Genomic DNA, 17,368 nt, shown 5'->3' on the forward strand with positions numbered 1-17,368 from the left:
ACGATACTTTCAAAGGAAGTATGATTTAGAAGATGCTCAGATATATGATTCAGACAACCAATTGCTTAAATCATATCTTACAAAGCATTTTATAAAAAGTCTTATAACAAATTAATTTGTTATTGATTTATTACTAAAAAGTTAAACATATAATAATAGATGCCTTCAAACATCAAGCTACAATTTCCAATGTTTATTTACGTAGAAATCTGTTACAATATAATGTGTGAATATAATAGAAAATAGCAAATGTAATAAAAAATATCTTAAGTGATATGCATTCGATAATTCTCTCTTATTCCTATATTTCATTACGGTATATAGTTGTATATTTATGTGTGACTTATAAAATATAATTTTTGGATGCGATTTACTTTAACGTTACAAATGTTCGAAGCATTTGATTGACCAATCAGAAGAAACAGTTTTACTAATTGTCCAATCCAAGAATATTGTAGCATCAAGTGGTCGTATTGTCAGACTCTCGTGTTGTCAGCATCGACCTTTAAGTGTCTTAATAATTGCTGTGTGATGGAAACAAGGAAGTATGAACGAATTGGTATCTAGATTTAACGTCTCAGAATCATTTCAAACGGCGTCGCGACCGGTTCAAGATACGTGTGTGTGTTTTCTCCTTTTAAGATATAAAAATATATCGGAGCCTTTATATATAACTATAAGAATCTCCATTTAGTGTAGTGTGAGTACCCTTTTTTATTTTTTTATAAACTTTATGTACATCCGATTTTTCCAACATTATTTTAATGAAGTTAAATATATTTATAGTTAAATGTAATTATATTTAATCAAATTATTTACATTTTATATAATATATAAAATATATTCGCGTTTCGACAAAATATTATATTTTAATATTTAAAAAACGTAATATAACATATTTATTAAATGTGTAATATATTACATCTAAATATTTACATATTTAATTCTTAATACTAATTTAAAGTTTTAATACATTTATAAAAATTTAATATTTTAAAATATAGTATTTATTAAAGTTTCATTCATTTTATATAATATATGTTTTATATAATATATGTCATTTTATATAATATATGTATTTATATAGTATATAAATCCATTTTTTGCTGAGTCAGTTTATTAATTTTAATTTTAATTTCGAGAGATTTAGCAATGCATTTGAATACTAATATATGTAAAGAAAATGCATTTAATCTGTCTAAAAATGAGATTTTTGCTTTTTGCATTATGTTATATTTATTTGTATGTGATGTGAATACATATAATATATTTTATATTACAAAATACGATGTTGCCGTTAATTTCTGATTAAATTCTTTTTAAGTTTCTAATTAAAGAACTTTTTGTAATACTTTTTATGAAATTTATTAATTTAATAAAGAAAAATTTAACATAGGATTACTGAAAACAGAATTTAGAATATGCTCAAATTTTCTCCACAAGTTTTATTTAACTTCCTCATTCAAATTACGATTACGTTTAATATTACATTACGAATATTAAATTCATTTTTAAGATTCGTCCATTTACTTGTATCATGCTAGCACGAGAAAAGTAATTTTTTCGACTAAAAAAAAGTAAAGCGACTAAAAGTATAGGGCTTATTAATGACACATACATTCAACTTTATGAAAAAATAATTGGAAGAGCAATAATTAATAAATTCTAATTTGTCTTATTACAATTAAGTTTGTATTTATTTTTGTTTACAGGTTATGCGTCGTTTTGTAGTACTATTGTTTATATATAGCTTTTTATATCCTTGTTCGTTTAATGGTAAGATATTTTGACAAGACAAAAATTTTATTTTTATTGTTAACTTTTTCTTAATTGGATTTATTCTTAATTAACTTTTTTATACATATCTACCTTTTCGAAGTTGTGCATCATACTGACACGTCAAAATATAAATCAATCTAGAATTATATAACTTCTTTACTTATATTCCGAAATACTGAAAAATGAAAATTGTGTTATAAGGATTGGACTCCAATTTTAAAACACAAAAATGTCAAAATCTACACGGTGAGAATTCATTCATGTGCAACAATGGGCAGTGTATATTACTCTCCTATAGATGCGATGGAATGGAGGACTGTACTGATGGCTCGGATGAAAAAGACTGCGACGATTATAACGTGAGTATTATACAGTTCATGTTATTTGTTGAAAGTAAGATTTTTAAAATTTTACTGATTTTAAGATATAGGTTTTTGAAATAGATTATATAGCTTCTTCTTACAATTAAATCACACATTGGATTTTTTCATTTTAAAATTTTCTATGCTTCCAAGAATCTGGAATTGCAGATCGTATATTTAATAATAATAATAATAATAATAATAACAACTTTATTGCATTGCATGCATTTACAAATGTTATTCGGTATACTTTTCTTCCGCTAAAATAATAGTAGTTCCTTTTTTAAATTTCATTTTAATTAATTATCTAATTAATTTTATCGATGAATAATTCTTTAAACAGAAAATTCCCTCGCCTTTTAAAAACATTTAAAAAAATAGTGCTTCATCTTTAAATCTTTATATAGCTCAGTTCCTATAAGAGCTCCGTTCGTAGTATAGCATTCGCTTAGGTTATATCAATGTCCGAATAAAGTTTAATCGAAAAGATAATGGCTTATTTCTTAACTGTTTAATGTTACGTTAGAAACGCCCAACATAATAGAGGTATAATATTAAACAATATAACTTTTTTCTGTTATCTTACAATTAGTCAGATTCTTTTCCCATCAAATGCTCCAAATATGAATATAAATGCAAAAGTAATAACTGCATACCGGTAGCAAAGTTCTGCGATGCAACAGAGGATTGCCCGGATGGAAGTGATGAGTACGAAGAATGCGTGAAACACGTAAGTAAATCGGCGCGAAATTTTACGCGTGTTATTAATAATTATTCCCATTTCTTTTTTTATTTGCATTATTTTTCTTGAGTAGTATTCCCAATTTTGTTTTTGTTGTCACAGTTAAATTGCAGTGACAGGTTCCAGTGTGCTGACGAACATTGCGTAATTCACGAATGGGTTTGCGACGGTAGCAAGGATTGTCCCGATGGCAGCGACGAGTGGAATTGCAGTAATTTTTTCTAAATATAGATTGTTTATTAATAACGGATAATATACGATAATAAAAGTCATATCTGATCATACAATGACAAGACTTTCTTTTACATATTTTTTTCAATTTTTCAGGCGCAAATAAAACATCATCCGCGAGTAATTGTAAAATAGAAAATTCCCAATATTTGTGTGAAAATCAGCTATGCATACCTCTTAAATTAGTATGCAATGGAAAGGATGACTGTGGTGATAAATCAGACGAGGCCTGTGAGTATACTACGTTATACGTTTGCAACAAATTTTAATTATATTGTCCTTTATTTTAATGCGTTTAAATCTTTCGTGATATAATCTTTGCTTGATTTGTTATATTGTTAAATTATATTTAATTTTTATTTAGGTAAATCATCCAGTTGCCCCAACTCGGTAAAATGTGATCATGAATGCAAACAAACTCCTAAAGAAAGTATATGTTTCTGTAAACCCGGTTATAAGTTACAAAATGATAACCGCACTTGTATAGGTAAAATTGCGATAAACAAAAGCGATAACGACGCGAAAATCATGTCCCGTTTGTTTAACAAATTTTTGTTTTGCAGATATCGACGAGTGTCAGATTTATGGTATGTGCGATCAAGAATGTGTGAATACTCCAGGATCGTATAGTTGCAGGTGTCAAACGGATTATTTCTTGCAGCAAGACAAAAAAACTTGCAAAGCGATTGGTAAATTATAATAATTTGCGAGTATGTGTAACAGCATATTGATTTACATTAGACTTTATAAAAATATGAATCTTTCTTTAAAATTCAGCTGGCGATGCTACGATAGTGTTCTCTGCAAAAACAAAGATTGTCGGGATTTATCCTGACGTGAAAATAAACTTTATAGTTGCGAAACACTTAAATCATGTAACCAGTGTTGCTATGAACGGCGACCACACATATTGGTCGGATATTGAAAAAGACAGCGAGGTCATTGTAAGAAGTACTCCTCAAAGTAAACACGAAGTCATCGTGACAATAGGTAAGCGCGCGTGGTGGATGCTGGAGTGACGGTAATTACCACGAATTATAGTACAACTAAAATTTTCGAACCGGTTTGATGGATTGCGAAATTTTTTTACAAAACTAAAATACGCATAAATAAAAAGTCCGAGTATTTCCGTCCACAAGAAAATCGTACAAAAATGAAAAAATTTACTAATTTTTATGTGGAACGTCATATGGAATATTTCGACCAAAGTTTTCAGTTTTCAGTCATCAGCTGTAATGTAAAAATAGTTAATATTTATAAATAATATTAGTAATAACAAAAATAAACATAGCTTAATATTGATAAAAAAAAAAAAAAATATTTATAAATAATATTAATATGTTTTTTCAACTATCATGCCTTAACTCTTTTCCTGTATTATTTTTACATTACGAGGAAGATGCTGTAGTTTGAAACGTTCTAATAATCTATTAGAAGAGAATAAATTTTATTAAACTATAGATAATAACATTATTTTTTATTGTTTACTGGTCCATATACTTTTGAAATTGCAATTAGATTAATATTTAAAATTAATTTGTGTAAAAAGGACAAAATGTATATTTCTTTCTTTGAATAAGTATTTTATATATAAAGCAATTAATTTTTAAATAAAGATTGTACATTGTAATTTTTTTTCTATTATATCTTCTAAATTTTCTGTATCTTTCTTGCATAAAGGCTTGAAGGAGATATCGGCGATAGCTGTGGATTGGATCACACAAAATATATATTTCACGGATACCGGTTATAATCGTATCGGAGTTTGCAAAGACGACGGCACATACTGCACCATATTAATCAATGATATCGATAAACCAACAGGACTTGCTTTATTACCAACCCATGGGTAAATATCACACATATAAAAGTTATTCTCAAATTTTATTATTTCTTAATAATCTAACGATCTTATAAAAAAAATCAGGAGAAAAAGAGAAAGAAAAAAAAGACAAATCCTTATTAATTGATTTATCATCTTATCTGGAGTCTTGTTTTACTACAAATGGAATTTAATTAATATTTTATAAAGTGCTGATAAGATAATTGTTATTCTCAATATTTAATCAAACATTAAACTTTTTTAATCTTAGAAGATAGAATTATAACAATATAAACGCAAATAGAAATATATTAAGCATCTGTTACATTTATAGGAAAATGTATTGGTGTGATTGGAGTTTTAATCCACATATAGCAGTTGCGGGAATGGACGGCAAAAACATTAGTATATTCGTCTCTGAAAACTTAAAAGCGCCGCAAAGCCTAACTATTGACTATCCTACCAATCGATTATATTGGGTGGATATCAAATTAAAGCTAATCGAAACAATACGCTTAGATGGAACCGATCGAAGAGTTAATACTTATTTCTTTTTTATTATAAAATATTTTAAAGTACAATATTATACATATTATACATGAGATTCTACGAAATATATTTATATAATTTAATTATTCGCAGCTTGTACTACACGATATAATACAAGATCCATTCTCATTGGCGGTCTTCGAAAATAAATTGTATTGGAGCAATTGGGAATCCAAATCAGTAGAGTCCTGCAATAAATTTACTGGAAAGGATTGGAAAATCTTATATCAAAGTCAACATTCACATTACAGTGTGCACATCGATCACTCAGCAATAAAGCCCAAAGTATGCAATTGTATTAGGACGTTACTTTTCCATGGTGAAAAATACGTCGCAAAAAATTTGCATTATTTTTTAATCAAATTTCAGGTTGATAATCCATGTCATTCTAATCCGTGTTCTGAATTGTGCATGCTGAATCAAAATAATGAATACACGTGCGCTTGTACTTTGGATAAAAAATTAAATGCCGACAATCATACTTGTCAAGGTAAATTCATTATAAAAAACCAAGGAAAAAAATATTAAATCTTTAGGACGTTCTAATATATTCTGTACTATCAAATTTGGGATGTTAACAATAACGAATGCTTATCCACAGGTAGCAAAGTTTGTCACTTTGACGTTAAATTCAAGTCATGTTTGTACAAATGACATCAAGTGACCAAAAAGTGACTATGGGTTTTATTCGACGTCACTTCGTGACGTCAATATGATGTCATAAGTCGGCAGTAGTATAACGGTCAGTAAAGGACCAAGATATGACGTCAAAATGACAAACTTTGCTACCTGAGTATCATATATTCTTAAGTAAATGAGACTATAATTTCAGAGGTGACGAAGAATTTGCTGATTCTTCAAAATATGGCATTTACAAACTATTATTACGGAATGTTGGGAAAACCGAAAACAAGAATAGCCTCGAAAGTATTACTACCTCAGGCTATAGTATCTGATCCAACCTCTGGTATATGAGTGAATTGCTATTTCATAAAAAATATTACAAACACCGGTCTATATAACAATCGGTCTTTAATTTAACTTTTACAATTAAAACTTATTTAGGCCAAGTAATATGCTGTATAGTGACGGAACGATTTGAGAAAGCCATCGTACTCTTCGATCCAGTCAACGATACTTTTAAAAATACCATATTGCACAATGTTTCTTATTTTAGCATGGCATTTGATCATATTGGTAATAACTTGTATATGATAAATAGACCAGGCAGTTCTATCATGGTATACAACGTAAAAACTCTGGCAATGACGGTCTTTTATTTTGTGGAACATATTCCTTACTATATTACATTAGTACCTGAAAAAAGGTATGGTGCTGAATTGATTACAATTATTATTTAATAACAAAGCACGTTACGTTATTAGTGTTTAATAACAAAGCAGTCGTAAAATAAAAGATAATGTATAATGTCATATATATATATATATATATATTGTAGCAAAATGTATGTAGCGTTTAAAAACTTACCTTCCTCTAATCACATATTTGAGGAGAAATTTTGTATATATGAAATGGAAATGAACGGACTCGGTGAAAAAAAACTACTCAAGGATAATTTGCGTGGTCCAGTAATATCAATGTATTACGATAAAGGCAGTAAAACGCTTTTCGTGAGTGATCAAATGTCTGGTAATATCTTGTCGCTGTCGGCTGAAGGTTTGCAAACTTTTGTAAATGTTTAAGTTTTGAATTTTATTTTAAAGATGTTTAAAATATATTATTAAAATAATAAATTAAAATTTTATACAATATAATAATATATTGTTAAATTTATGTCAATATTTTATTACAAAAAGATATGTTTGTACAAATATTATGAAAATATTAAATTATTTTTAGGTCCACGTTTATTTCGTACTGGATTACAACAGCCTGTAAGTCTTACTGTCGCTGACGACAATATTTTTTGGATTGAATATGAAAAATATTCAGATTATTCAACATTATACTCGACAGATTTTAAAAGCTCTTCTAATCTGAATCATAAAGATGTTATGTTGCGTGAGTTCCTTTAATACTTGTTTAATAAAATACGATGCATACGCAGAATTGGTAGTCAATATAAAATATCTTTTTAGCTATACCCAGCAAATTAGTAGCTTACGAAACAGTTTTTCCGCAAGTGATAACTTTGCGCAAAGATGCTAAACGGGATCACGATTGTCAGAAAAATAATGGAAATTGCTCACACGTGTGTCTGCTTTCCTCTATTACTTCATTTGTAAGTATGCAAGTTTTTGTATATGTATATGTGTGTGTGTCTGTGTAGGTGATGTAATCATTGTTAATTATTCGACAAATACAATGCAAACCTTTTATGTATAATTAACATTGTTAGAGTATATAATATAAAGAAAATTATCCAATCATATTTTACGTGCGATTTTATAAGAGAAATGCGATTGGATAATTTTCTTTATGCATGCGTTTATGTGAATATACTTTTACTTTGATCAATAAAATTTTGTTGATGTTATATTATTTATCAAAGAAATTTAATATGGTATTTTTATTTGATGGTCAAACTTCCAGGTTTGTGCTTGTCCTCCCGGAATGGCGCTATCAAGTAACAATCAAACATGCGTTGTGCATAAATGCCCTAATAATGAATTTAAATGCAGCGAGCACAACGTCTGCATACAAAAGGAGAATGTGTACGTTTAATCAGTATTTTTACGTATAAATCATAAATAAAAGTAACAGATTTTACTGGAAGTGTCGATATGTTAACAATTATAATGTTCAGTTGTGACACATTTTGATATGATTGTTCATTATGCGGATTTATCGAGATGACTAATTGCCTTGAATATTTTCGAATTTTTGTATTTAATTTTTTTTCTATAAACCCGAGGAGTATTTACTATTTCATTTCTTCTTTCTTGAGGATTTCATACAAGTAAAATGTATATTATTAATACTTCTAAAATCTTACAATTTATTTAGGTGCGACGGTATTGCACATTGCCCGAATGGTGAAGACGAGACGATAGGCTGCTATAAAAGGAAGAAATGCAAGAAAGATGAATTCACATGTACAAACGGCGAGTGCGTCAGTATAAAAAGTCGTTGTAACTGGCATTACGATTGCACCGATCAGTCGGACGAAGAGAATTGTATAAAACCGAAATGCAAAAGTGGTAATTACGATGACAAGTGTTACACGTAATTTTTTTTCTACTTTATTGTCTATCATAATTATATCTGAATGCGAAGATATTGTAGAATGAATATCTGAATGAATCTGTAATTTTTATCTCTCTGAATATCTCTGAATGTATTTTGACTCATATAATCGTAGTCGTGCGTTTATTCATGTTAAGTGCAAATTTTTTTTAGATGAATTTCAATGTCGCAATGGGGTAACTCCTTGCATATCGAAGTCATTGCTGTGCGATGGCGATGTAAGTAGCAATTATATCATATTTTATCCACTTAATGTATTTGTATTCACATATAACTTTTTATTTTATAAAAACGGACGTTAATAATAGTTGTTAATTCAGAGTATAGTTTTGTAAAAAAAGCTGCCAGAGAAATGAACAGAAATACAATTTTAAGAAATTGCATTTCTTTACTTTTCCAAATCAACATATAATATATGAGCTTTTTGGTTAATTTCTTCACGTATAACATAACTTATTCCAGTAATATTGCCTCGACACTGCAGCGTTTCCACAATATTGAAGTAACATTGAAAATATTTTTAGAATTGCAGAAAAAATATTGCAGCAATATTTTTTCTGCAATTCTATACTATATGGATTATTCAATATGTCAATGTTTTTTTATATGTTCGTATTTAAGTTTGATTGTGAGGACGGATCGGATGAAAGACTTGAGACATGTAAGTCAGACGTACTATGTTTAAACGATAAATTCCAATGCAACAATGGTAATTGTATATCTCTTTCGCTGAAGTGTAATGGCATCAACGATTGTCTCGATGGCAGTGACGAAAGGCATTGCTTAGCGAAACCAAATTATTTGGTTAATTGCACTGCGAATGAATATCGGTGTCTGGACACTGACTTGTGTGTTCCCAAAGAAGTAAAGTAAGTTGATGATTTTAAAATATGTAAGAGAGTAGTCGGTGAGAACAATATGCACGAACATTAAAATGTTGCTTTAACTTACTCGTTTTTTCATGAAGATGTCTTCTAATTGCGGACTTTGTTATGCAAGCAGATAGTCATGAGTGTTAGAAGAAACAAATTATAATCTCAGTTATAAAAATGGGCTGTATTGATTTTTTTTTCTTGCAGATGCAACGGCAAAAGTGATTGTCCTAAAAACGATGATGAGCACGATTGCGTATTTTGCTTTGACGATGAATTTATCTGCGACAATGCGGAGTGCATTCCAGAGAATTGGGTATGCGACAAGTCTGACGATTGCGGTGATAATTCAGATGAAAAAAATTGCGATGGTAGTAAAAAGATCATCACGGAATCTACCGAATGTGATGAATTTAAATGTTCTATCGGCACTTGCTTGCCTTACAGCAAAGTATGCGACGGTAATCGAGATTGTCCAGACAGTAGCGACGAAAATGGAAAATGTCGTAAGTAATTTTTCTTGGTTAATTAAAACTGTCCCTGCAAAAAATCCTTTTAGCGAGAAAAGGAAACTATTTAAAGCGTTTTTATTTTTTGAAGAATTCGCGGAAATAAGTTTTTTTTTACATAAGTTTACAAAACTCAGTGAACACAAAGTTACATGTAATTTACCTGTTAATTATAATTTCTCATCAACAATATAACTGTAATGTAACATGTATGTGTTCACCGGGAAATATTCTACATTGATATATGCATATAAATAAGAGATGATGAATTAAAAGAGACAGAACTGCAAAATTTCAGAAAATCTAAGAAAATTCTTAAATATCTTAATATATTATATTATATGTGTTAATATACGGATATTCATGGATTGCGTTATATTTTTTGTGTAGAGATCGCATGTATGGTGAACAATTTTTGTAAAGGCCTATGTTACAAGACACCAAAAGGCGATGTTTGCGGCTGTCCATATGGATATCGTTTAGCTGCTGATGCGATTTCCTGTAAAGATATAAATGAATGCGAAAGCGACGTTTGCTCCCAAATTTGTCAGAATACTATAGGTTCTTTCAAGTGTTCGTGTCACAAGGGATATATTATTCGTAAAGACAAAGTTTCTTGTAAAGCTATCGGTAAGTGATTTCAATTAAATATTTGCAAGCTTAAATATTTAAAGCAATAAACGTCATTGATAAAAATTTAGGGCCGGCAATGGAATTCATCACCGTAACTGATAACGATATTAGGAAGATCTCATCTAATTTACACTCAATTGATAAGATCCATTCATTATTAGGATTGAGTATAAATGGACTCGACGTGAACGCTGTTCATAATTCTATTTACTGGAGTAATGGTTAGTCTTTTTGTTTCAATCTTATTTCTTAGTCCTATTGCTCGTGACCGAACGCGGACTTCTCTTTTATATTTGTGGTACGCACGCTGATTGTACATATGGGACCTACAGTTTAACGTCGATTCCAAACAATGAAATTTTTGTTAAAGAAGTGTTCTTGGCAAAGATACTCTCGGTGGATTACCACTTCCTTCCGAGAGGAGACTTGTTTCCAAAAGCGTATGAAAATATTTTGATTCTACCGAGACTCGAACTCGGGATCTTTAGAGTAGGTATACTATGAGGATTCTGATCCATGAGGCTAGAGAGGAGTGCGATACCCTGGGACCTTCCCCGCGCCCCAAACTCCCCTCTAGCCCCATGGATCAGAATCCCCATAGTATACCTACTCTTTAGCATAGCAGACCAGTGCGCTGTCTGCTTTGCTATGCTTGCTGTCTTATTTAATCTTATAAATTAAGTTAATTATTATGTCTATAAGAGCACAAGATTAAAAAAAACTTCTCAAAAAAGATTGGAAAAATTTTTCAAAAAAATTACATTATTCAATTAAATATTAAAAGAATAATTGCAGGTGAATTTGGTACTATTAAAAAACTCAACATTAAAACAAAGGAAATTACCACAATTATGATTGTCGAGCATCCACAGTCACTTGCGGTCGATTGGATTACTGATAATATTTACGTCAGTGATAATGGCCGTCTGAATACGATTAAGGTATATTTTTACTAGAGGAGAAGGTAGTATTATAATCAGTGTACATATTGTGGCCTCCCTTAATATATCCGCTATTATATAGCAAATCCTAATGATTACTTATGGAATTATTAATTCAGTAGCTCACCGTTACACCGTGACGCTAACATTACCAATACTTAATAGCCAGCACTTATTATAACGCATTTTTACTTTCAAGTATTTCGAAACGTTTCTGAGGTACACTTTAGCATTTAATTACATCTACTTCCTCATTTTTCTTAAACTTGAGCGTATCACATGAATATATGTATTTTTGAATGTGTTATTTGCTATTTAACATTTTATTTGATTGTTTATATTTTGAGTTATGCAAATTTAAACAATACCATGGCATTTTGCTAATGTGGCCATCTATGAATATTGATTACTCACAACCTCTTTTTTGAAATTTTCATATCAAAATAATTATTTGATAATCGATTGTATAGCTCTACGGTTAATCTATAGTTTATATTACGTGTACTATTTTTAGTACTGAGATTTTTAGTACTGAGCAGTTTATATGCAGAAGTTATGTGAATGTATATACATTCACTTGTATACATTTTAAAATGTTTTACTTTTTTGTTAATTTTATAACCAAATACTGTTTTCTAAACAAAACTAATATTTTAAGGATATTTTTATGAAAGGACACATTACCATCCATTTTTTTCTTCGAGTCATGTTCGCCACATTTTTATTAATAATATCCTAAGTAATAAATATTTCGTAACTTTGAGTCCAGAATCCATTCAACAACATTTTAACGAATGTAATTGTCAAAATATTGATTATTAACAAAGTTATTGTGTAAAATGTAACTGGGGTGCCATAATACCACCTTCTCCTCTAATATGAAATCAAGGAAATGCCGTGATTTAAATACTCATTTAATTAATCAATTGAAGGTATGCAATTTCGAGAAAGAAAGATGTGCGACGCTGGTCGAGATAGAAGATAAGGCAAAAGTAGTGTCCATTATAGTTGACTCGATTAATAGGTATCTCTTTTTTATTCCACTAATTTTCTTATTGTTTTTTTGTCTAATAAACTTATCAATTTGACATTAATAATATCGTCGTTAGAGTATGCTTAAGAACAGAATTCAAAATCACTTTTGATGTTATAGATGGCTATTCTGGACTCAAATAACGTGGGATATGGACGTGCCATTTAGCAAAATATGTCGGACGGACATGATGGGCGCCGACATGAAAATTATTGGTTCTGGTGTAAGCTTTGTAAGCGGAATAGCAATTGATCATATAAAATCTAAATTATATTGGTCAGACAGTTTGAGTAAAACTATTGAATCATCCAATTTGGATGGAAGCCAACGTAGCATGTTTTTAAGAACAAATGTACGTTGATGGATTCATTTTTTCCACACAACAAAAACATAATATTAGGAAAATACAAGAACTTTGTGTGAATGAATTTAATCTTTTTCTTTCTTTAAAATAATGTTCTTTCTCTTTTTAGATGCATTACCCGTTTGGCATCAGTATTTATGAACAATCACTTTATTGGTTGATGGATACAAGCGGTCAACTGCGAAGTTGTAAATTGTACGGTGAAAAATCATGCGAAACAATAAATATAGGCAAAAATAATGTTCACAGACAGTTTGCCATTCTTCATATTTCCAGACAACCTGTTGGTTGGTATAATATAATATTTAAAGACTTCAGCCATCTTAAAATTTTATCATGTATACTAATCTTGATAGAGTTATTAAGTAAAATTAAATTATATGTATTTATTCGATAGTTGAAAATCCTTGCGATGAAAAATATTGCGACTATATGTGCGTTTTGAAGAAAGAAAATGCAACGTGCATTTGTTTAGATGGCAAATCGATAGAATCCAATAGTACTTGCACAATAAATATGAATAATGGGCGGATATCGATTAAAAATCCATTGAGAAATATACGGTACACAAGTGTTTATAGCCTAATATTAATTGTATTACTGGTTATTGTTCTGTTATTATGCATTTACTACTATTATCAGAAAAACAGATTAAAATCAAAACCAGTAAACAAACTTAGGTACGTTCTAAATTGATTTTAATGTTGAATTTAAATAGGAATGATCGTTAAGAGCAATATAAAATATTATATTATTTTCATGTAATATAATTATGTAGTGATTTTTAATAGTTGCAGCAGCATTCACTTCCATAATCCGTCATACGATCGAAGCGACGAGGTTGAGGTAACACTCAACTCAATAGTTGCAGGCTTATCTCCTGGACAGCACGAATATGTTAATCCTATCGATAATAAATTCCTAAATCTAAAGGTAAGTAGCAATTTTACACTTAAACGTACGATATTATTTTTTATGATTATATAGTGTGATTATATTTATTGAATTATAATACGCATTTTTTAAACTTTTGTACAATCACATGGGATATAAGTGCGATTGCACGAAATAACTATTTATCATGATTAAAGATAATTTACACAATTATCTAGGTATAGATAGGTTATTATAGACTTAAATATTTAATATCTTTTCGTAGGATGCGATGGAAAGTAGTGAAAATAGACAGAGGTCAGATCCATACTCGAAAGAAAAAGATGTTGAAGAGACAGAAAAGCAAGATTCGTTAATTTATTTTGTACAATCGAAATAATTTAAAATTATAATCAAATTAATATATCTAAATTATAACATTTTATAGAGCTGTATTTTACTTTTGACTATTTAACAATGTCAAATGATGTGTAGGCTAGGAAATATTCACGTTTGAAACAAATTATACATATATCGTAACTTATTTGATTTCATACAATAATTAAGTATATTTAAATTACTGATTTACGTACATATGTACATACATATTGAAAAATATCTCAAGAGTTGATGTGTTAAAAACTGTTGAAGTTATTAGTTAAGAAAATTGTTTATATAACGTTTAGAATTTCTTAACGTTTATTGTTATAAATATTAATACTATTGAATATTTGCATTTATAAGCACATTTACCAACAACGATCTCCTTATATTATGGTACACTAGGTAATACAATAGATAATTCATGTAAAAGAATATGCATAATGTTAATATGAATGTTGATATTAAATGATAGTATGTACAAATTTTTTATAACCTGTAGCCATGTATAAAAATTACAATCTTGTACTTATACACACAGAAAAATATGCAAATAATAATTATACTTATTTCAATTATTTTAAAAGTTCATATATCTCCGCAAATCTATCATAAGCATTACATTTATTCATCACAAGCATTTTTATTCAAAAATATATTCTGAATTTCATTAAGTTTAATACGTCAATCAAGTTTATTAAATTAAAACAAATTCGATTTGCTTATTATGAGAAATTCATTTCTTCAATCAATTTTATAATATTATTAAAAAAAAAATAAATTCTTATTTTGAGTACATAATAATGAGTTTTTCTAAAATTTTGTAATAAGCCAAAAACGGATTTTGATCAGTTTTTGCGTGATTATTTTGGGGTACCAAAAAATAATCCCTGTAAAGCAGTAAATTGCACTTCTGCGTATTTTTCGAGAAAATCGTAATTTTAGGTTACGACGACTTTTAAAGAGGATTGCTTTCAAACCTCTTTATTCTTTGTTTAAACGTAAATGAAATATTTCAAATTATTTAAAATTAGAAAAATATATCTCCGACGGATACGAATGTATAAGCATATAATCCGAGTATAGGATCCGTATGACGCCAACTATCCTTAACTTTTAAAAAATCAAATTAAAAGTTAATAGTTACTGATAAAATATAACTATATAAAGCGAAAAAGTTAAGAGTCTAAAAGGTAACTAAATGAAGTTAAAATTAATTAACTTTTTAACTTAACTTTTAACTTTTTAACTTAGCATTACCCAACCTTGATTTTCATGAAAAAAGCATTTCTTTCATGAAAATACATATTTTTGTTCGAATTATTCGTTTCGTGATATCGCGCCATTGACTTTTTTTGGTTCGGAACATTAAATGTTAAACAAGAATAAATGTTAAATCCGAGGCATCGAAGGCATCCGAGCGATGTTTCCGAACATAGCCTTTATCAATATTTCTTGAGATAAACTATGCAGCTTTCTCTTCTCTATGATACCGTTCGCAAGAAGCAAGGAGTATGAAGAATTTTCTTTGTTTCCAACTCCGTGGAAAAATGGTATAACATGTATCCTATTGGCTTTTGTTTTTTCAAGTAGAGTAGCGTATTATAGAAAGTTGACAACTATCCGACAAATAACACTGTCTGATAAAATTTAACTTTTTTTTGCACACAAATATGAATATTTTAAGAAAAATGATATTGAAGAGGGAAAAAAATGATGATTTTGAAGATATTTATAACGTTATAGCAACGGCAGTTAATATGTTTTAATTTTGTTTATGTAACGCGAAAGTGTTAACGTTTAACTTTAAAATATATTTTGTTTCATATTTCAGTATGATTTTTCGAAATATAAAAATTAAGAAATAGTTTCTTTCTCATAATACAAAGGAAAATAGCTCTTTTCTCATAATACAAACGAACGAAAATGCTGTAACGCACTTATTGTTATAAAAGTTGCTACAATCTATTTGTAAGAGAAAACTGAATGTGTGTTGCCATCAAGTTGCTTGTAACCGTTGATGATAATAAAAACCGGTAATTTAATAAGTAAAATCGGAATCCACTTTCCTCAATATTATGAACAATTTAAGCAATTTTCAAGCATATGAAGCATATTGACAACAACCTACAAGCAACTTAATATCTGAAGGTATTTTGAATGCGATCCACTTAGCGTTGCAAATATTTTGAAATATTTGATTAACAAATCTAAAGAATTGTATTAAATGACTAATTAAAAAATGCTTCAAAACATTTGTAGTATAAACTGGACCATGTTGTCGGACAAATCATGTTGTCAGCGCTTATGTTATCAATACCTGCATTGTCAGTAAAAAATTTTAAATGTCTTGATAATTCCAGTGCGATAGAAAAAGAAACTTGGGACAAACATATTTGAACGTCAGTGTCTCAGTATCGTTTCAAATGCCATCGCGACTGAATCAAGAAGCGTGTTTACTTCTTTTAAGATACAAGAAATAAATCTGAGCCTTGTACATAAAAACTTTCATTCACTGTGGTGAGTACATTTGTTTTTTTTTATATATGTATATATATAATTTAAGTAATACTATGCTCTCTTAAAATAAATATACATTCATTATATTTTAACAAAATTAAATATATTTATAATTAAACTGTTATTGATCAAACTACTTATGTTTCATGTGATATTGTATGGACTCATAAAAAATTAACATCGTAAAACATGACACTCATTAAAGTTTTAATTGTTTTACATGTGTATATTTCTTTGGTGAAAATCAATTTATGAATTTCAATTTTAATTTCGAAAGATTTATTAATGCATTTAGTTACTAATATATTTGAAGGAAATACATTGAAGAATATCTAAAAAATTCCATTTTTCGTTTATGCTATCTTTATTTATGCAGATACAATATATTTTACATTATACAATATACAGGGTGTTTCCAAATTAAATGGCAAAACTTCGGGAGCGTGTAGAGGAGTAAAAAACTAAGAAAAAAAGTCCTATAGACATATGCTCCTTTTTGCTTTGTTTCGCAGGAAATCACGAAAAAAGAAAAAAATATATTTAATTTATT

General features: G+C 28.9%; 1 protein-coding gene across 1 annotated transcript; it reads left to right on the forward strand.

Annotated features, from left to right (window-relative positions):
• Positions 1 to 2,039: 2,039 nt before the first annotated feature.
• Positions 2,040 to 14,434, forward strand: LOC108727684 (vitellogenin receptor). The gene is made up of 31 exons (XM_018455883.1): positions 2,040 to 2,138; positions 2,734 to 2,871; positions 2,986 to 3,094; positions 3,211 to 3,345; positions 3,479 to 3,601; positions 3,678 to 3,803; positions 3,892 to 4,104; positions 4,795 to 4,963; positions 5,271 to 5,472; positions 5,579 to 5,770; positions 5,855 to 5,975; positions 6,318 to 6,452; positions 6,551 to 6,812; positions 6,945 to 7,162; positions 7,346 to 7,507; positions 7,585 to 7,727; positions 8,039 to 8,160; positions 8,453 to 8,646; positions 8,846 to 8,910; positions 9,314 to 9,561; positions 9,772 to 10,070; positions 10,464 to 10,703; positions 10,775 to 10,927; positions 11,502 to 11,647; positions 12,580 to 12,671; positions 12,801 to 13,032; positions 13,154 to 13,331; positions 13,442 to 13,724; positions 13,842 to 13,977; positions 14,204 to 14,289; positions 14,413 to 14,434. The coding sequence occupies exons 1-31, from the start codon at positions 2,040 to 2,042 to the stop codon at positions 14,432 to 14,434; spliced, it is 5,043 nt and encodes a 1,680-aa protein (XP_018311385.1).
• The last annotated feature ends 2,934 nt before the right edge of the window (positions 14,435 to 17,368 follow it).

The sequence above is a fragment of the Mycetomoellerius zeteki genome, unplaced genomic scaffold (assembly GCF_001594055.1).
Source record: "Mycetomoellerius zeteki isolate Tzet28-1 unplaced genomic scaffold, Tzet1.0 scaffold52, whole genome shotgun sequence".
Lineage (NCBI taxonomy): Eukaryota > Metazoa > Arthropoda > Insecta > Hymenoptera > Formicidae > Mycetomoellerius > Mycetomoellerius zeteki.

Coding starts and splice junctions, on each gene's coding strand:
- LOC108727684 (XM_018455883.1), top strand. CDS start 2,040: ATGTGCAACAATGGGCAGTGTATATTACTCTCCTATAGATGCGATGGA. Junction 6,453..6,550: donor AGTATCTGATCCAACCTCTG/GTATATGAGTGA, acceptor AAACTTATTTAG/GCCAAGTAATATGCTGTATA. Junction 14,290..14,412: donor GAGACAGAAAAGCAAGATTC/GTTAATTTATTT, acceptor AATGATGTGTAG/GCTAGGAAATATTCACGTTT.